Raw genomic sequence first — 22118 nt, forward strand, 5'->3', positions numbered from 1 at the left:
TTAAGTATTTATTGAAAGAGTTTTTTTTTTTTTAAGGGTAAACTTTTCCTGGTATTACCTAGATGAGGAATTTTTATTTAAAGCATTTATATATGTATGTATGTATTCGAGACAGGGTCTCCTTATGTTGCACAGGCTGGTCTTGAACTCCTGGGCTCAGAGGATCCTCCTGCCATGGCTTCCCAAAGTGCTGGGATTTCAGGTGTGAGCCACTATGCCCGGCCATAAAGCATTTCCATATTAACTTTTAAAGACATAAGATTAAATTGGATAGATTTCCAAACTCTGATTTCTCCTTTTCTTGTTTTGAAAATGTGTATTTGTCATGTTGAATGTGATGTAATAGCTACTGATGTATCTCATGGTACAGTAACAGTAGTATATAAACACAGGAAGAAAAGATGAGACACTTCTGCATCCAGAATGTGTTAAAACGAGACACTTCTGCATCCAGAATATGTTTGCACATAATCGTTTTCATGTAGGCAGACTCTTTTCTTTTTTAGTCCAAATGATTGATTTAAACATATGACTATATAAAATATATGTGTTACACTCCAAACATGACAGTAGTAAGCAAGCTGCGTAAAATTCGTAACGTTAATCTCCAAGTTCCAAATGCAGATACTCATTCTCGTTCTTTTTTTTTTCTCTCTCCTACATTTCCAAATGCAAAAATAAACAGCCTGCCAAGGAGCCAGTTGCTGAAGTGCTGTAGTGTTTTATCTAGGTAATCTTGGATTTAGCTGCCTTTAGATTATATTTGTTCCCTCATTTAAATTGGCATTGGCCAGAACTAGGTGCCTCTTCGTCATTTTCTGGTCAGCTTTAATGTTACAATAACTTGAAGCTAGACATGGTGGGTCCCCAGAAGAAACATTATACATGTGCTGCTTTAGTGTTAATGCCTACATTGGTATTTCTTCCCTGCCCTGGGCCTTTTTCCTTAACAGGTGACCATCAGATCAGATCATCTGTTGAGAGGGAATGTGTTTTACCTGAGCAGCAGATGTGTTCAGCACTTTGATTAACAAGAATAATTTGGCCCTCCCTTCCTGGGTCCTCTCTTTCCTGCCCCTTCCTTGCTCCTTGCAGCATAGTAGACAAGCATTTGAATAAAATGGACAGTCTGCATTTAGCAAATTACCCTTCCAAGGGCTTCTGCTTTGCAAATAATTGGGCAGTTAAGTGGAGACAGCAAAGATCCAGAGGTAATGTGGTCTAGTTTTGGGTGCAGGTTGACTAGAAAGTGTATCAGTAAACTTGTTACTAAAGTTCCATTTCTGTTGTTTAAAAAAATGCAAATCAGTTCTTGTTAGCCACACCTTAGATTTGAAGGGAAATGGACTTGTGTTATTGACCAATTATATTACATGACTTTTAATTTTCAGGAAGGGTCATTAATGTGTTTTGTTTTTGAGACTCACTCTGTTCCCCAGGCTGTAGTACAGTGATACAGTCCCAGCTAACTGCAGCCTCAACCTTCTGGGCTCAAGCTATCCTCCCGCCTCAGCCTCCTGAGTAGCTGGGACTATAGGCATGCACCAGCATGGCCTGGCTACTTATTTTTATTTTTTGTAGAGACAGTCCCCTTATATTGCCCAAGCTGGTCTCAAACTCCTGGTTTCAAGCCGTCGTCCTGCCTAGACCTCCCAAAATGTGAGATTACACAGGTGTGACCCTCTGTGCCAGGCCTTAACCAAACCTTTTTTTGTTGTTGTTATAGTCATGCAATCAGAAGTTGATAATTTTTTTTTTTTTTTTGATTTGGGGTCTCATCTTGTCACCCAGGCTGGAATACAGTAAAATGTTTTTGTGTTTTCTAAGCAGTAGTTAGAAACATTAATCACTGAGCATGTTACTGTCTCAGAAGTTTCTTTGGTCTTTATATTGGAGTGTTGAGTTGTCATTCTAGTTCAAGGGAGAAGCTATGACATACAGAAGGATGTGCTTTAATTAATGATGTTGTTTGGTAGTTAAATAGGCCACAGTAATGCAGCTAATTTTTAATTTTTGTTTTATATTGCCAGAATGGATGTGTTTAGAACCCATTTAAACTCTTCTCACCTTGGCAAAAAGGTCACATGGAAACCGTCTATATAGAATGGCTATTTCTTTATAATTTGCTTGATGACTTTAGTTATGACTGAATGTAAAACTACAATAAAATATTAATATGAATTACAAATGAATGGCATCCATATTTTTCTCATAGGGTTTGTGATAGGAAATCAGATACTAGGTTTATCTATATGAATAATATCTGTGTTTTCAGGACACAGGGAATCGATGGTGGAGTTGGGTGTTAGGAGACATTATCCTTTCATAGATTGATGTCCACATCCAGCTTACTTCCCACAGTCTCTTGCTTTCTCATTTTTAAAGTGGTTTACTCGGGATGAGAGTTCTCCTACTTTTTATTGACTACTTCTGCACACTTGGAACTTTTTTTTTCTCTCTCTAGATGAAGTCTTGCTCTGTTGCCCAGGCTGGAGTGCAATGGCGCGATCTCAGCTCACTGCAACCTCTGCCTCCCTGGTTCAAGCAGTTCTCCTGCCTGAGCCTCCCAAGTAGCTGGGATTACAGGCACCCACTGCCACACCCAGCGAATTTTTAAATTTTTAGTAGAGACGAGGTTTCACCACATTGGCCAGTCTGGTCTCGAAGTCCCAGCCTCAAGTGATCTGCCCGCCTTGGCCTCCCAAAGTGCTGGGATTTCGAGCATGAGCCACCATGCCTGGGCCAATCTTGGAACTTTAAAGAGTGTCCATTAACAAGGCGGAAAGATAGTTGTCATACCAGGTGTGAGTGCTGTCTTTGGAGGGGGGACAGTGACTCATTTTCTAACAATTATTCTTAAACCTAGAGGGAAATGTAGGACAAAAGATGCTGTAAGGTTGACTCTTCCAGAGATTTCCATACCTTAGCAATCTAAAAACTGTACAGAAGGTCAGAGTTAGGACTTTGAAAGAATGCTAAGTGTTAATTTTTGGCATTTACCTCAAACTTAAGTGCTACTTTGGAAGCCTGCTGATCACTAGAATGCTTTTAGTCTCAACCCAATCTCAACTTTTACTTGAGTGGTTATCTATGGACACTAAGTTAAAATTGTTGGAAACAGTGACTTTTAATGGATATTTTTATCTCCTTCTTCCTGCTGAGGTGGAGGGAAGGATTAGTGACCATTGGGGAGGGCTTACGAGGTGCTGGGGCTGTTGCTGAGCCCTTATACACATTATTTCATCCAGTAATTACACACCCTGTAAGGCGGCAATCATCTTTATAGACAACCCGAGGCGAGAAAGGTTACGTACTTGCAACTGGCAAATCACAGAGCTGGGATTTGAACCCACTTATCTCCTCTTCCAAAACTCAGATCCTACCTTCTGGGAAAGGTGGAGCTGCCTGGCTTGGACTCACCTCTCTTAGTCTTGTTCAGGTAAACAGCTGGGGAGAGAGATGGGACTTGGTTTTTGCACAGTAGTAAATTGTAAACTTTATAGAGGCCATTCCTCGTTATCTTACATGATCTCCACATTAACTCCAGAAGGTGGCAGTGCCTCTGGCTCCCCAGCTTCTGAAGATTGAGGGCTAAGCAGCAGTGGTAGTGTCGGAAGGCCTGGAGGTCAGGCTCGTGTTTGCAAAAGGAGCTGGGAGTGAAATCTTCCGAAGCCCCAGTCCGGGTCACAGCAGCGTCTCCCTTTTTTTTCCTTAGGGAATGGTTCTTTTCTTGAGATAGCCAATAGGAGGGCTGCTCCCTCCCGGGTCAGCAGTTGCTGAGAGATGGTGGTGGCCAGAAAACGGTAGTAGACAGTAGTAGTAGGTAGAGATAGTAGAGGTAGTAGAGGTTCCTCCCCCGTGGGAGTCTCACCCTGGAGTTAGGAGAGGGCCTTTTGCCTGCCTTTTCTTCCCAAACCCCATCCTTCATTTCCATTAAAAAATTGCATCACCCTAGAGGCAGCTTTGAGACTAAAGAAATTTAAAACCTTTTAAGATTTGAACATATTAGGTGGTTTTTCATTCTGAATTTACAGAGTAATGCCAGAATAAAAGAAACAAAGTTTATCCTTCAAAAGGAAAGAAAATGGCCACTTCGCTTCACAGGTATTTCTTAAATCTCTCGCTTCTACTTTTCCTGTTTTCTAAGGGGAATACAGAATTAAATGTCACGCAGAGTTTTACTATGAGCAGTGATACCGTACCGGGTTGCTCATGAGTTCCTCGTTTTCTTCGTTTTAGATTGATGAAGGACTGCTTGGACTTTGACTCTCCTGAAGATGTTAATTGTGTGTTTCAAAAATCATGTGCTCTGCTAAAAATCACTTATGCATAGCCTTGGAAAAAGAACTGGAGGCAGGGAGTTGCTTCAGGGTGCAGAATATCGTTTTGGAGGCCTTGGGAAATAAATCTTGAGTTAGTTCATTTACCACCAAGACATATTTAGTCACTGTATATAAACAAAAGAAGTCACAGTGTGCCTGGACATTATTTGTCCCAGATGGAGTTTCAACTTGGCTCATTATACTGCACTGATGTCATGGTGCATAACTGGCTCCGAATTCAGGCGCATGGAATCAGCTGTGTGCTAGTATGTGCTGAGGGTGTGTGGGAGGAGGGGCGGGGCTGGCTGGAAAATCTTTGTCACATTTTTCCTTTGCTCTCTGTAGAGGCTAGTGTCAGTCTTGAATTTGGACTTGGTGCAGAATGAGGGAAGAATTGGAATAATCTGTTCATGTGTACAAGTCAGTGTGTGTATGTCCTCAAAGCTGTAGTTCTTCCAAGACCAAGAATCTAAGTGTGCCTGGCTTTCCAACAGTTGCTTAACAAAGCTCTAGTAACTCAAATCTAGAAAGGAAAATCTTAAAAGCATTACATTTTAAAAGAGCATTTTTAGTGTGTTTGCCTTGAAGTCTTAAATCTGGACAGCTTCTTTAAACTTTGTAATGGTCTTAAGTATCCAGCTGTAAAATTCTGTTTTCCTGGATTGTATGGTGGACGTCTCAAACTAGTTGCTTAAAAGTAGATAAAAAGGTGGCTGCATTTAATTCTTCCTGTGTGCTTTGAGAGGGCAGCTTGTGGGTCAGAAAACTGAGCCGGAGAGGGTCTTTTCCCGGACTTCTGAGCCCTTAATAGGAAATTTCCACATACTGTGGTGTTACTTTCTTACTTTTTATTGCTGGCTTTTGTTATGATAATCTTAATTAGAAGCATTTCCAAGTAATTCAAGCCATTTTGTAGATGTAAAGGGCTTAGATTTCAGAACTTCTGTGAATGGATTCCTATAGGAGTCACTCTTGTTGCCGGGACACACAGAAGCTGAGCAGACACTGGAATGTGAATGCATTGGGAGGTGAACCTTTAAGGAGAGCCCAAATGTTTACCAAAGAGAAAATCTGGTCAGAGGTGAGAAGTGGCTGGTTTTAGATTTTATTGAGAGCATGAAACATGGCAGATTTGGTAAAAAAAAATTTTCTTGAGACTGTAATTTTACTTAACTGAGAGACTTGTCACTGGTAGGAATTTGAAGAAAAAGAAGTTGGGGTTAGAAGGCTCTGCTTCAGGAAGGAACCCATATTTCCTAGAAGAGAACTTGTCCTGCCTTTGGGGATGTTCCTTTGACCCAGTTAACTGCATTCTCTTATTTTAGCAGTCTTGTTGAATTATCTCTGTATTGAATTGACATGGTGAAACCTCGCCTAGTAGAGGGGAGAAGTGGTGGTGTGGACTAGACGAGTATATACATTTTGGTCAGACATGGCTGGATTCCAGTCACTTTGTAGTTTTGTGACCTTGGAAAAGTTGCTTGTCTTCTTCAAGCCTCAGTTTCCCCACTTGTAAAATCTAGTTACTAGCTACCTGGCAGATGACAGGGATTCAATAAGTAGTAGCTCTTTCTTAATCATTATAGAAAAAAACCTGAAAAAAGGAGTTGATAAAGTACCCTGCATCATGCCAAATTAATCTTACAGACAGATGTGATATTGAGGATACAGCTTTTTTTTTAAACAAAGAACAGCACATTTTTATTTTTAATTTTTATTTCTTATTATTTTGAGACAGTCTCACTGTGTTGCCCAGGCTGGAGTGCCGTGGCAACTGCTGCTTCCCGATTTCAAGCGATTCTCATGCCTCAGCCTCCAGAGTAGCTGAGACTACAGGCACCCACCATTACGCCTGGCTAATTTTTGTATTTTTAGTAGAGACGGGATGTTGGTCAGGCTGGTCTCAAACTCCTGACGTCAAGTGATCCACCTGCCTCAGCTTCCCAAAGTGTTGGGATTATAGGCTTGAGCCACCATACCCGGCCGAGGATACAGCTTTTGAAACTTCTATTTGTTGAAGAAAACAGTATTAAAACTTTTGGAGTAGTGGATATTCTTGCTCCTTATTTTGAATAGTAAGAGTCCTAAAGCCCAGGAAAACATATTTGCCATGTATCCTACGGGTTGTGTTGAGCAAGTGGAGCTTCACCTACCAATGTGTGCCCTTGGACCTTGAGTTCCCAGTGTTTGCTTAGGTCCTCTTGGGGGCTTCCTGTTATTGTGTATTATTTTTCAATCAGCTTTGGATTCAGGCTTCAGGTAGGGCAGTGAGCAAAATGAGGCAATGGATACATTCACATCTTCTTCCAGGATCTTTCTAGTTTACTTGCTTATGTTTTTAATCCTAGGACATTTTCTTTGCATGTGTTATTACCACAAAGATAAATATTTGGCATTCGCACCCCATCACTTCCCTTTTCCTGATTTGGAGATAAGAGGGGACTCAAAAAACAAATAACTGCTTACTTTTCAGTTTTGCCTGAGGTCAGCTGTGGTCTGTGGCACACAGACTGGGGTCTCAAAGCTGTGTGTGGATGAACAGTTTGGGTATGGGGGCCTGGGAAGAGCTTGGAGATTGGGAATCTTGGGGGTGGGGCTGGGGAGTGGGGAGTTGGGAGTATGTGTGACCAGAAAATAGTAGCATGAGGAATAGGCGGTAGTACTCTTCTCATGTAGTCAAAGGTCACTTTTAAAGTTATTAGGTATTCCTGGATAGAATCCTTAGTTGCGTGGAACTCTTCTGCAGCTTTTAGATTGTGTCATTTTCCCCCTTAAAGATACCTGTTGGATAATCATAAATGTGGGCTCCAAGGGAGAAGTATTCATTTATACATGAAAACAAGCTACACAGAGTGTGGCAAGTGGAAAAAACTCTAGAAGTGAAATGGGATCTCCTCTCTGGTATAGTTTATATCTTGATTGTCTGAGGATTGGATTTAACGCTTAAAAATGCTCCAAGTGTAATATTTTGCCTTTGGTCAGTTGGTACTGTTCTCCCAGGAGGAGCTGTTTTTGGGAGACAGTCTTGCTCTGTTGCCCGGGCTGGAGTGCAGTTGGCACCGTCACGGTTTGCTACAGCCTCGACCTCCTGGGCTCATGCAATCCTCCTGCCTCAACCTCCTGAGTTGCTAGAACTACAGGAACGCACCACCATGTCCGGCTAATTTTTACAATTATTTTTGTAGATATGGAGTCTCACTATGTTGCCTGGGTTGGTCTGGAACTCCTGGTCTCAAGTGATTCTCCCTGTCTCAGCCTCCCAAAGCACTGGAATTACAGGCATGAGCCGCTGTACCTGGCCAGAAGCTTTTTTGATGGACTGATACATTACCCTGATTGCTTATTTGAGTGACTGGTAATTTTTTTATTTGAGGCATAAATTAGACATTTGCCTCAAGGAGTATATTGGCACCTGGTTAATCAGCCACCCAAAGTTTAAATTGCAAAAGTAGCCTTCCTTTTCCTCTTTTAATGAGTATAAAACAGAGTTAGTTTTAGATTTATACCTGTAAAGGAAAGATATTACACCTTCTTTCAGTTCTCCTGTTAGACAAAGAATTCCCATGATGCTGTGTTTGCTCAATTGTATTACTTGTAACTCTTGTTTTATTGTTTCTCTGGACTTTGGAAGAGTGATCACTTATTTTTCATTAAACTTTGATAAACTGCCTTCTGTTTATTTCCAGCTTCTTGGTTCATGTAGCACTAACGGTTTTGAAACAGATCTGATGAAGCAGTAGTAGCTTAGAGGATGCTCCCATGATTTGATTAGCATGGTTCTTCTTAAGATCTCTGGAGAAAAAAAAATATCAGTAGTTAAAATCTTTGTCTTTTTTTTCTTCCTCTGAAGACATGGTGCAGTATGAATCAATTTAATGCTGACTTTGGAAAAGTAGGAAATGCTTAGTGAGTAGACAAAAAATGATGTGGTTTGGACAGCGATGTTCTGTTTCGCATTTTGTATTAAGGAAGACTTGTAGCAGTTATTATATTTCTGCTTTGTGGCTGGGGAGAGGGAGGGAGGGAGGGGGAGAGAGAGACATTGCCCAACTTGTATGATAGGAAAGGTTAAGTGCGGGGAGTTGGCCAGGTTGTGACTCATGCTCCTCGGGGGCTGCGTGATGCAAGACCTTCTGCCGCCAGCTCATTCATGTCTGCTGTCAGGACCGGTCGGTCATTGGGCTGGTGTGTGTCAAACTTATTTTTATCTCTGCTTTATTGACAATGAAAACAGCTAGGTGGTCAGCCTCCCTTAGTATAATAAAATGCTTTCTTTTAAAATACCTCAGTGCCAAGATGAATACAGTTTGTTTAAATAATGACTTCTGCTCTACTGAGAAAAATTGATATTGGGACACAGGAGACTTGCCTGGTTTCTGAGGTAACTTGGTAGATTATAATCTGGTTGCTATGGCTACTCAGCAGCAGTGAAAATTACATGAACTAAACATTTGAAGGGAGGTATTTTCGTCAGATGCTTAAAAGCCCGTTACCTATCATCTTTCTCCCTGAAGAAGTGGGATCGGGGTCAGGAATTGAACTGAGTAAGCAGGGGGGGAAGGCATAAGTGGACCTTAGAGGCTGGATGCCTCTGTGTCGTTCTTTGAAGTTTGGCCTGGTGTCAGTGACCGCTGAGGAACTGTTACAGACACTTTTTGTGCAATATGATAAGCAGATAACGTGACGACAGTCCGGACATGTCAGAAATCCGTTTTCTTGCCTGGGACTTTCCGTAATACTGGTGAATTGTATTTTCTGAACCGGTATTCAGGGCACATTGTCTGACAATTATGAGCGTGGTAGAAGAGAGTATATGAATTTGGGATTGTCAGAGAAAATCTAGGACATAGAGTCTTGGCATCCATTGGTTCCCCCCTCCCCCAACTAATTAATTCCATGGGCATATATTACAGTTCTCTCCCTAGAGCTTTAAACACAAAGCAAATGGTTTTTGCTTTATTACAGTGATGCTAGACTTGATCTAAGGACCTTTAAAAAGACAGGGATAATTGTCTGTATTGAAGTGTTGTTTTCTTCCATTGTAGTTTTTATATTGTATATTTAGGTAAAAATAAATGATTTTCATGTTAAAGAAATGACTTTAAAAGCTCCTTTTCAAGAAAACAAATATTTGGCCAGGCGCGGTGGCTCACGCCTGTAATCCCAGCACTTTGGGAGGCCCAGACGGGCGGATCACCTGAGGTCAGGAGTTCGAGACCAGCCTCAACATGGAGAAACCCTGTCTCTACTAAAAATACAAAATTAGCCAGGCGTGATGGTGCAGGCCTGTAATCCCAGCTACTGGGGAGGCTGAGGCAGGAGAATTGCTTGAACCTGGGAGGCGGAGGTTGCAGTGATCCGAGATCGCACCATTGCACTCCATCCTGGGCAACAAGAGCGAAACTCCGTCTCAAAAAAAAAAAAAAAAAGAACAAATATTTTAATCATTCTAGAGGTCTTGAAGGAATTTCCTTTTGAGTTTTTGAAACAGTACAGTGTGCTTACATTGGTGATAATTTAAATACCGAAAACTCAAAGATTATCTACAGTTATTATATAGGAAAAATGAATTGCCTTGAAATAACTGTCATAATTCAAGATAATGAGAAGCACCAGGGGTGAAGCTTAGTCTGAGTTTCCCTGAATGATCCTGTTTTTTCCAGGTAATGTATTTTCTGATTTAAAAAATTTTAGTATTCCAGCAGTATCATCTGGATGAATTATTAGAAGAGGCAAAATACATGGATATTAAAGAGTGAGTATTTAAAGATGAAATGGCTTTGATTTCAATAGTTTTACAAAACAGACAAATTATAGTGTATACAGTAAATAAAGTTGACTTTTAAATTGCATCTTATGAAAGCTTAATTTCTAAGCTAAGATAATTATTTGCAATAGTTTTTTTAAATGTTTTATGACTTTCATTCATTCAGTGAAAGTAGTTATTGAGTACATAACTTATTCTATGCCAGGCATGGGGCTAGATAGCTGGATGTTATCCTTATCGTGCCTAGATTAAAGAAGGAGAGGCAGACACTAACATAATTGCTTAGTTTATTAATTGCAGTTGTAAATTCTAGGAAGAAGTAGTAGAGCGGGTATTTTTGTTTGATTTAGAACACATAGTGGGGGACCTGACCTGTCCTGAGAGTCAAACACTGTATCACAAGCTGAGAAGGATGAATAGACGTTGGTTGAGGATGGAGGAAGATAGGTGGTAAGCTAAGATGAAGGAGTACAGGAAGAGCATCACAGACAGAGGGAACAGTATGCTTGACAGTTTCAAGCCAGGGAGGAACAGGGCTTGTTCCAATAACTGTAGGATGAATGTGACACTGACATCCGGTCAATTTCTAGAAATTATATGGTGATTTTTTAAATAGTGTTAGCCTTGTACATGGTGGTTTTTAACTATAGTTTTTGTGGTGGTAGTTGTTGTTTTTGAGATGGAGTCTTGCTCTGTCACCTAGGCTAGAGTGCAGTAGTGCAGTGGTGTGATCTAGGCTTGCCACAACCTCCGCCTCCTGGGTTCAAGCCATTTTCCTTTCTCAGCCTCCCAAGTAGCTGGGATGATAGACACCTGCCACCACGCCTGGTTAATTTTTCTATTTTTAGTAGAGACCGGGTTTCACCCAGGTCGGTCTTGAACTCCTGACCTCAAGTGATCCACCTGCCTCAGCCTCCCAAAGTGCTGCGATTACAGGCGTGAGCCACCGTGCCCAGCCTCACTATAGTTTTTTAAGTTTGTATTATGTCTTTTAACTTGTATTTGGATATCAATTAGTGATTTTTTCCTTTGATTATCCTTTGATTAGAACTATTAATAAAACTATGAGGCTGTTGACAGAACGTACTTTGCTATTACCACTCATGATCTAGTCTTGGAAGTTGTCTAATATTAAATATTTATGTTCATATAAGTAAAACATTGACTTTAAACATTTGGGTATTTGGTGGGGCCTATTTATAATATTTATTTAATACTGTTCATTATTGTCTTAAGATCCTGTACACAGATAATTCTTTTTACAAAAATTTTTCTTGTAAATATTTTTTTGTTGTCACACAATAGAATCATATAACCAGATCAGTAACAGACACTTGGGAACAGTATGCAAAACTGTTAGGTCAAAACCTCATTGTTAGATGCAGCTTTTTTCTGTAAGTATGGTTTCTGGTCTTTTTTCTTCTGTAATCGTAGTTTCTAAATTTGTGAAAGCGAAAAGGGAATTGTGCTTTTCAAAGAAAAGTTTTCTTCAAATGGAGTTTTTAAAGTTAGATAGCATCCTAAGCAACACAGGAGAATTCATTTAGCTAAATTTGAATGCATGTACTCCTACCCCCATACCCTCAATTAAGACCTTCTACTCCAAGTTTTGTGTTTATAAAAGATTTTATGCCACATGCTTCCTGTCTAGTATATAAATTTAGGTAATAACACTTGACAAATCCCAGAGGTTCCAGTATTAAACTGAAATTAATGTGTTGTTTTGGCAGGTTATTCTCGTTCAAGTTAATCCAGGTGAGACTTTCACAATAAGAGCAGAGGATGGAACACTTCAGTGCATTCAAGGTAAGGACATTTTTGGTAAATATTCTAATCAAAGATTTTTTCTTTATTTGAAGGAAGTAATGTTTTTCTATGTGTGTCTGCATGTAATTTTCTAGAAGTAAAGTGTATCTTGGATATTCGTTTTCTTTTTTTTTCTGTTGCATGGTCTCAAATATATATTATGATGTTATCCAAAGGACATTTTTAGTGGTAAAATCTGTATTGGGTGTCTGTTGGTTAGTTATTACTAAGTAACAAATTACTCCAAAATTTGGTGGCTTATAACAACATTTATTAACTCACCAGGAGGCTAATGGGTAGGAAGTTTTCTACAGTTAGTTGTTAAGTGGGCCTCTCCATGGAGAAGCAGAGGGGGCTTATGTTATGGCAGCTGGCTTCAGAGCCAATAACTAGAGGGCAAGAGGGAGCTAGTAGGTCCAGCCCAGACTCAAGAGAAGAAATTATGAAAGGGTGTGAATACCAAGAGGCAGGTCATTGGGGGCCATCTCAGAGGCTGCCCAACACAGTCTACTCTTTGGCCCCCGATGATTCATGTTCCTTCCAAATGCAAAATGCCCCCTCCCAAGATCTCCAAAAGTCTTATCCCATTATAGGATTAGCTCAGAGTTCAGAATCTTGTCATCTAAAGTTCCAGGTGTAGGTAAGGCTTCTGGGTGTAGTTCTTTTATTACAGCTCCTAGCACACTTCTAGTGTGTATACTAATGCCTCTTCTGTATAGTTCACTTGGAAATAAATGACGTAGGTACTTTGATCCATATGGAGTTCTGTGTAGGAACATCAACCTAGATCTGATGTTAGCTGGTAAACACTGTAGTCTTAAAAGGCACTGTTTATGATAGCTCTTGACAGTGATTGGGATTATGGGGCAAATGGTAAATGGCTTGCAATTGAGATCAGTATTAGGTTATTAATTGAACTGGAATCTAATCTGAGGTTTTATTATTAATACCTGAACTTGCTTACCAATATACAAACAAACTAGGGGAAATGCCTTTAGTTTCAGTTTCCCATAATAAGCTGTATAGAAACAGTTGGTTTTTTGTTGTTGTTGTTGTTGTTTTTTTTTTGCCTTGCATAATAGTAGAGCATGTTGCTTTGTACTTTTTTTTTGTATCTATAAGAACAAAAACTTAGAAAATATTTCTTGAGAAATGAGTATATTTTTAAAGATTCAAGGCTAATGAGTTTTAATTGAAGTTAATATGAAATTATTTAATCACTTTTATTAATGATTTCTACTCTGCATTTCTCTGTTGTGTCCCAGAAATTGATCTTTGGAATTCTAAATCATTTAAAATCAAAACCTAGTCTTAGTCGATGAACAATATGGGGAAACTTCATGTCAAGGAAGAGAAGAAATATTTTAAAATAGTATGGACTATAGAGTCTTTCACCTGTTTGTAGTACTATAATAAACGGATACTGTGAACAATTAAAACCTCAGAATCCTACAACCCTGTATCTTTAAAAAAAAAAAAAAAATCACACTAGAAAAACTAGATGAAAGTCACCTATATGGGATGAAGCTGTGGTTTTCAGTTCAGTGAGAAAGCAATTAAGCCTCTGGTTATGGTAACATTGGCACCCCATTAATTGGCTAGTACATAATGTCCCTCTACAACTGAGTGTGTGTAATAGTAGAATCTGTAAAAGCAAATCACTTAGTGGATGAACATGCATAAAATCTCTTTCATTCCACCTAAGTTTACTTTTTGGTGTCAAAGGAGTGTGTGTATGTGTGTGTGTGTGTGTATGTAGTGTTTGTGTATATATGTATGTAATTTCACTGAGTTGGCCGCTCCCCCACTTTTTTTTTTTTTAATCCATATTATAACTGGTGCACTTTGCAGGAAATGTTGCAAGTATATTGCTGTCTTCACAAAGGGAGCTTTGTATTTATTCATGATGATACTTGGAGATAAGTGACACTAACACTCCTTCCAGTGATTTGAAAAATGCCTTTGACCAAAACAGAATTGTGGAGCCATTTATCTTTGGCTCCCTCCAGGCTTCCTATTCTTTGTTCTCTTCTGAAGTCTCAGATACTATGGTTATCTTCATTTTGGGGAGTGGTGGTACCTGGCCAAATTAATTGAAATGGCACAGGATGGAATGAGGACTAGGACCTGGATCCAGGTGCTTTGCTAGGGTTTCAGAAGCACTGGGGCAATAGGATGAACCGCAGAAACTGGAAGGAAAGTCAGCCCAGCAGGCTGAACCCCAAGTTCAGACTCATTGACTGCCACTAATGTATAAAAGGCAGTCACTCAGGCAAAAAACAAGAAACCCTTTATATGAGTTCCAGTATGAGTGCGTGAATGCTTCACTCCAGTTGGGTAGAATATAGCAACATAAGATGTGGCAATAGGCAGTGTATTTGTAAATTCCAACACAAGTTGCTATGTCATCCTCACAGTCTCAGTGATTAACGTCATCTCTACCATTGCTAACATTTATTCATCTCAGGCTGTGCTATGCATTCTTTCCTTTAGTGAGTTTGTAGTTACACATAAGGAAGCTGAGGCCTGTCAAAAAGTCACATAGCTAGAAAGAGGCAGAGTCGAGTTTTCTTCCCTGGTATGTCTGATGCCCTGAGTTCCTTGTTCTGTGCCTTTTATGTCAGGGAGGACTCCATTCTCTTGACAAGAGCAAGGTTAAGTTCCTGTTCCTGGAGTAACAGGATTCTGAGCTGGATAACAGGATGAGTACTTAGATACCCAGAATGAGACAGATGGTTTGCAGAACAAAAGTGGTTGGTGGAGACTGAGCCTTGGGAATAAGCTAGGGGCAAGCACTTTGTTAACGAAGTGAGATATACTGGTTGAGCAGTGACTAGCAGACAGTGTGATGCAGGGAGTATTGGTTTAGAACTCATTAAATTATTTCTGCCCAAAATCAGGTTTGGGTTCAGATTTGGGGTGGCTCAGCTTCCAGGTGGGGCTTCCAGCTCCAGCTGTTGTTGATTGGGGCCAGGGAGGGCTCCAGCTCCAGGACAATAGGAGAGGACTGTAGGTACAGTGGGAGGCAGTTCTTTGTCATTTAAAAACCTATTAGGAAGGAATCTGAAAATGGTCACATTGTAATGGAAATTTCTGAAAGAAATATTTGTATTTTGTTAGGGATTTAAGAGATCGAAACTCTACTTATGTTCTTTGAACACTGGCCAACAGGTGGGAGTGGTTTTGTTTTGTTTTGTTTGTTTTTTGTTTTGAGATGGAGTCTCACTCTGTCACCTAGGCTGGAGTGCAGTGGCACAATCTGGGCTCACTGCAACCACCGCCTCCCGGGTTCAAGTGATTCTCCTGCCTAAGCCTCCTGAGTAGCTGGGACTACAGGCACACGCCACCATACCTGGCTAATTTTTTGTATTTTTAGCAGAGACAGGATTTCACTGTGTTAACCAGGATGGTCTCGATCTCCTGACCTCATGATCTGGCCGCCTCAGCCTCCCAAAGTGCTGGGATTACAGGCATGAGCCACCACACCCGGCCGGTGTTTTTTTAAATTGAGGGGAAGGTGATGGGTAGTGGTGGCCTTCTTGGAAATTTTGAAGTCATACCCATTGATTGTGCCATGGTTGAAACTGTCAGCCTAATAACTTTGCTATTTTAACACCAGCCCTCAGATTAGGGACTGCTTTGTGGGGATTTCAGGTAGGGAGTGGAGTTGGTTGCTGGGCCTTCCTGGAAACTTTGAAATCACATTGTATGAGGTCAGTCCTCTTTACTTGTAACTGAATTTATTAGCCTGATAATTTTATCTATAGGGCATTTATGACACCACTAGAAAGACCTCAGAAGCTCATTGTGATCTCATTAAAAGGCAGCTTGGAAGTTGAAAGCAAATTATTACAGAAGAATATGGGCTGAGTGGGGAAGCTCACACCTATAATCCCAGCACTTTGGGAGGCCAAGGCAGAAGATTGCTTGAGGCCAGGAGTTAAAGACTAGCCTGGGCAACATAGTGAGACCCATCTCTACCAAAAAAAGAAAAAATTAGTCAGGTGTGGCGGTGCATGCCTGTAGTCCCAGCTGCTCAGAAGGCTGAGGTGGGAGGATCGCTTGAGCGCAGGAGTTTGAGGCTGCAGTGAGCTATGGTTGCACCACTGCACTCTATCCTGAGGCCCTGTCTATTAAAAAAGAAAAAAAAATGTGTTTTTATGGGAATGTCCTTGGTGATAAGGAAGAAAACACAGGAAGCATACAATATGCTGTGAACGCAGATTCATTTCTAATGGAATATTTCTCAATATTTCCCATGAAACATGAATCATAGGTCTTGAAGAGGCCAAAAAAGGTCATAGTTTATTCTCACTTGGGGTCAGCCTATACCTATGGCATCCTAGACAAAAGATTTATTTTCTCTTGGCCGGATCAAAGTGTATAAAGAGCTAATTGTTAGGAAAAAAGAATCTTAGCAATCAGTATGAATTTTGCCTTTGCTTCAGTTCAGGAATTAATAGAGGGCACACTTGGGTCTCTCCCATTATTTTCATATCTGTGTCTGGGCTGAGGTGCTGGCAGTGCAGCCTTCCTTCCTGTCTACACATGCCATCTTTTTATCTGCTCCCTGTAAAATCCTCCAGCCAAAACAAACATCATGCTTCCTTTAAGACTTTAGGCCTGTCTCTTCCAAGAGCTCTTCCAGACCACTGCCTGACTTTTCCCTGAATTCTGGAGGAGCAGGTAGAGGTAGCACTACACAGTCTGGTTATATGCATAAACCTTTCCTTAGCTCTTGAATTAGATGTGAGTTTAGTTGTGACAGGAAACAGTGTATCTTCACCCTGCTCCCCAGCCACACAGCTTGAGAATAATTACTGACTGGATTCCTGCTGGCTCTGGCATTACATTCAAGCATAATGATTTTTCTTTTAAATTTTACTCTTCTGATGGCAGTTTAAAGATGTTTAGTTACGTGCTTATAGCAGTCTCTAAATCTCGATAGAAGAACTTTGAAATACTAGATTGCATTGATAATTGAAGTTAATGAGTTTCCTTTAGAGAAATATGTTTAAATTCTAAAGAACTTTTATAATGACCCTACATTAATACTGTAATTTTTTATTTAAGACTATTATATATAAATTGTGGGGCTAAAGAAAATAGGTGAGTGTGATGGTGATAAAAAATACTGATTAAAGTAAAATTCTTAGGAAGCAACATTATTTTAGTAAACAGTAATATTTAAAGATACTTAATTGCTAATGGTTTTTGTCCAAAATAATTTAGGAATCTTTTACCATAGCAGTTAATCTACTAACTTATGTTAAGTGAATAGAGACCTTGAAATGACTAAATGACAACAGAATGCGTGCAGAGGGGAATTCTAAGAGGGCACTACTATGAGATGGCTGTAGCTTTGAAGCTATTCGAATGTGAAACTTTTTCTGCTCTTGCTTGTTCTCCGTAAGACTTCTTCAGCTCTGTGTCTAATTCTTCCCCTGCCTCAGTGAGTGTGGGAACTGTATCATTGATGAACACCACGCTCTGCCCAGTGGCTCTGTGAATGACACCATTGAGAGCTGTTCACCATTTCTGAATTTCCTCATTTGTCTCCCATCCCCCGCCCCTCCATGTATGAGTCAGCATCCAGAATGTCACAGGGACCTTAATGTTACTTTTTTTTCCTTATGTGATACTTTTGAGACCTTAATGTTACTTTTTTTTCCTTATATGATACTTTAAGTGCATTTATTAGACTTGTTTGGCACATTAAAACACTGACCTGTCATTCTTTCTAAGAATTTTATGACAGGTCCTAGGGAATTTGGGTTGTCTCTTGCTTTGTTTAGTGTGAAATGACAAGAATGGTGTCATAGCTTGGTTTTGCAAACTGAGGTAGACTAAAACTTCAAAAGCAAAGCATGGATATGGTCTCTCCCTTTAATACATACTTTGCACATAAATGAGAAATTCCTGTTTTACTGGCTTAAAACCCAGGAAGAGGACCTGTTGCAAATGAAGCCTGTTTTCAAAGATTGTAGTGAATCTCTGTCTTGGCTGAAATTTGCAACCAGTTTTTTGATAAAAAATATTTGGGTGATTTGAAAGTAAAATTATTGTAACATGAATGCATTAAATTCTAAATCTTTGCCAACTTTTATTATATTGTATGAATTGCTTTTGACTATTTGTAAAATGTCTGTATTATAAATGGAAATGTTTCTTCCTATTACAAGATTAGGATTTTAGGAGCTTGTTTTCTACATAAGAAACTGCCTTGAAAACCATTTCTTTTTTTTTTTTTCTTTTGAGACAGGGTATCCTGTCTCAGAAAGAAAGACCTGGCTCTGAGACAGACTTGCTCTGTCACCCAGGCTGAAGTGCAGTGGCACGATCAGATCATAGCTCGTTGCAGCCTCGACCTCCTGAGCTCAAGTGATCTTCCCACCTCGGCCTCCCAAATTGCTGGGATTATAGGCATGAGCCAGTGTGCCTGGCCGAAACCCATTTCTTTAGTATTTGGTGGATTTGTGAGGGATTGCTAACAAGCTGAAATGTTATTGTGAACACTTAGGCCTCAATTGAAAAATCTTCTAGAATTGAAAATAGCAAGTCATTTGCCAAGGCTAGCCCCAATGTCATGGCCATCTTTCTTTCTGATTGATCCAAAGCTGTATATGGTGAGAGTTAGTCCTCCCAGGAGGCTCTAAGCCAAGAGAGTCTGAATTTCTAGGAAAATTTGAATTACTCTACCAACTTTCCAGCTTACCTTATGATACTTAAATGTTAGCTTCAAGACCAATCAGTCTTTTACCTGTGTGTGTCTGTACTACAAATATATATTTATGTGTGTGTGTATATATATTTGCTTTATTAGAAGATTTTTCCATTTTCCATGATTGGATTTACATGAAATTTGGAGAAAGATTGAAGAAAAATTACTTTCAGCTTTGTAGAGTACTCTTGATCTCTGAAATGTTTGGGGGCTTTATTTTGCACATGACAAGTTAGCAATTCCTCTCAACATGGACTGATGCACAGCTATTTGTTACAAATAGACATTCCATACGCTGACCTGAGAAACCCTTTTACAGAGAGCAGCTTGCTGCTGAGTAACTGGAAGTTTACCAGCAGGTGGTTTCCACCAGGGCCGGAAAATACTGATGGGCCCAGAGCAGAAAGTCCAGGTTATGGAAGGAATGAGAGCAAAGGCTGTGATTGTACGTGCAACTGTCATCTTGCTGGGATTGTGTAATGTCATGAGGCTGGGTTACATCAATACCAAACTATGTTGCTTTCCTAGGAGGTTTTAAGTCCCTCTCAAGGGAGGTACTCAGGGTATATGCTGCTTCCTGCCTTTCTCCTTCTTCCTGTCTCAGTTATCTTGATTTTTATGTTTATTCTTATATTTACATAAGAACGGAATGTTAAACCCTTAGATAAAACTGTCACCCAATGTTGTGTCATCAGACTTAAGATGAATTGGTGCTTAGTTCTCAGAGTACAGCTCTGTAGTGTGAATCCCTGGTCATTTGGTAGCTAATGCTTAACCTGTTAGCCCCAGTTTCCTCTCTTAAAATGGGAACAATGATAGTACCTATCTGATAGGATTGTGAGGATAATCCATTGTGTCATTATTATTATCATCATCATCTAGTTGTATACACAGCTTTGCTGATTTTTTTTACCCCCTAAATAGATGGCGTGATTAATTGTGGGCAATGACTTCATTTTCCTACTTGTAGAAATCAGTTGAAATTCTAGTCTCCCTTTCATTGCTTATTTATGATAGACTTGCTTTCATAGGGTTGCTGGTGATGGCACCAGTTCAAACATTTTAGATGAAGGTTTATAAGAATGTGTATACTGTTCAGATATGGGGTTATATCTAAAACAACGGGTCCAGTGTTCCATGAATTTAAAGTAAATTTTGTTGTAGTTTTTTAGTTGTTGGTTTTCTTTTGAATAACAGCCGTTCACTCTCGCACCACGCCTGAGCAGCTATATTCAGAGAAGGCTATATCCTCTTATTTTATCCAACAAAGCAGTTTTTCTAATGTGCCTCCTTTTACATTTTCATTGAATTCCATACTTCTGTCTGAGTGCAGTGGCTCACGCCTGTAATCCCAACACTTTGGGAGGCCAAGGTGGGGCGGATCACCTGAGGTCAGGAGTTTGAGACCAGCCTGGCCAACATGGTGAAACCCCATCTCTATTCCCCCCAAATACCAAAATACAAAAATAAGCTGGGCATGGTGGTGGGCACCTGTAATCCCAGCTACTCAGGAGGCTGAGACAGGAGGATCACTTGAACCTGGGAGATGGAGGTTGCAGTGAGCTGAGATCGTGCCATTGCACTCCAGCCTGGGAGACAGAGTGAGACTGCCTCTCAAAAAAAAAAAAAAATTGTCTCCATATTTGTTAAAATTTTTATTTAGTGCATTCTGTTCTTAGGCAGTACCAAGAAGCAGTCAGGGCTATATATTTTTGGGAAGATCATTATAGATTTTGGAGTGAGATTGCCTGGCTTAAAAATCCCCTGCACATTAGATGTATATTGTAAAATTAGTTCCTTAACTTCTCTACACCTCAGTTTCCTTATCTGTAGAGCTGGAATAGTAATTTCTGTCTGGAAGGATTGCTGTGATTAAATGAGTTATTGTGTAGAGAGCACTAAAAACAATTTCTGAGTCATAGTAAGGGCCCAATAAATAGGAGTGGTTACTAAGCTTTCGGTCTTTATTATGGGTGGGCATTGAACTCCCCCTTCATTTTTTGTTAGCTAGTCATTTTTAAAGCACTTCAGAAAGCCTATGTGAACTGGAGTTATTAGGATTTTTTAGATATCTTCACGTTTAAATTCTAACACTTTAAAATAACATGTTTAAAAGTTATGCAATCGCAGTTTAACTCCTCAACCCTTCTGCCCTTTAGGCTTGTTAAACAGTGATTAAAATGTCATCTCTGAAGGTACCACTACTTAGAGTTCTTTAAATGTCACAGATCTTTGCATGTCAGATAATTCAGAAAAGCGAGCAGTGTCTCATTACCTCAGTGGTTGGCCACAGGTTATTTCACAGCTTGTAGTCTTTTAGTTCCTGCTTTTTTCTTTCTGTATTTTTTACTCTTGTTCTTACACTTCCAACCTGAAATAGAAAAGTTCATGTTACAAGTGTCTTTAAGGAAGACTGGATTAAGTTCTTCAAGGGCAAGGGTCAAAGCTTAGTCATCTTTGTATCCCAGAGCCTATCCTGCACGCAGGAGGCATTCAGACTGAAGGAAAGTCATTTCCTGATACTTGTTTTAGTCTGTCTGGGCTGCTATAACAAAAATACCAGAGACTGGGTGGCTTATTAACAACGGAAATCTATTTCCCACAGTTCTGGAGGCTGGGAAATCCAAGATCAAGATACTAGCTTCTTTGGTGTTTGAGGAAGGCCTGCTTTCTGGTTCATAGATGGCAGTTTCTCTCTGTGTCCTCACGTGGCTGAAAGGCCTAGGGGTCTTCTTGGGCCTCCTTTATAAGGACACTAATCCCTCATGAATGGGGATTAGTGTCCCTCATGATCCAGTCACCCCTTTTAGTACCGCCCCTTCTAATACTATCACCTTTGAGGTTAGAATTTCAATGTATGAATTTGCGGTGGGGTAGGGGACACAAACATTCAGACAGTGATAGTACTGCTGAAGATAAAATGATGGAAAAATTCTCTTAGGTAATTTAGAGAAGTTATTTATTTTTGTTGTTCTGAAAAGGTAGTTAAATTTAGTTATTTTCACTCTTAGTTCCTCAATTTAAGATAATGAATACAGGCATGAGTATGTTTCCAAAAACAGTAATTCTGAAAAAGTCCAATATATGGATTAGCTTCTCTTACCTGTAAAAATGCATGAGGGAATCATTATATTCATGCTTTTAATAACTTTATTTTGGGGGAGAATAGGATGGGAATACCTTAGAAAATGTTAGGCTATTTAATCCTTAAAGATACATCAACTTTTTCCCAAACTTTGTATTTATTTTTGTATTATTAACAAATAATTTAGGTTACTCGTTAATTTTATTCATATTTTATGTTTTCTTGCTGTTGGAAATTATGGTGTTTTGTATAGTAATAAATTCTTGGTAAACTCTGTGTCAGACCCAGGAACAAATTATGCTTTAGTAAATGAGGGTCAGGGGGTGGCCCATGCCTGTAATCCCAGCACTTTGGGAGGCCGAGGCAGGCAGATCATGAGGTCAAGAGATTGAGACCATCCTGGCCAACATGGTGAAA

General features: G+C 39.8%; 1 protein-coding gene across 10 annotated transcripts in view; it reads left to right on the forward strand.

Annotated features, from left to right (window-relative positions):
• Positions 1-22118, forward strand: part of FNDC3B (fibronectin type III domain containing 3B) — a 361515-nt gene that overhangs the window by 81645 nt on the left and 257752 nt on the right. For all 10 annotated transcript variants that reach the window (XM_054482960.2, XM_054482961.2, XM_054482962.2 and 7 more), the window contains one exon: positions 11820-11895. In XM_054482960.2, coding sequence (XP_054338935.1) covers positions 11820-11895 — 76 coding nt within the window. The remainder of the gene's footprint in view (positions 1-11819; positions 11896-22118) is intronic.

Source organism: Pongo pygmaeus, chromosome 2, assembly GCF_028885625.2.
Source record: "Pongo pygmaeus isolate AG05252 chromosome 2, NHGRI_mPonPyg2-v2.0_pri, whole genome shotgun sequence".
Lineage (NCBI taxonomy): Eukaryota > Metazoa > Chordata > Mammalia > Primates > Hominidae > Pongo > Pongo pygmaeus.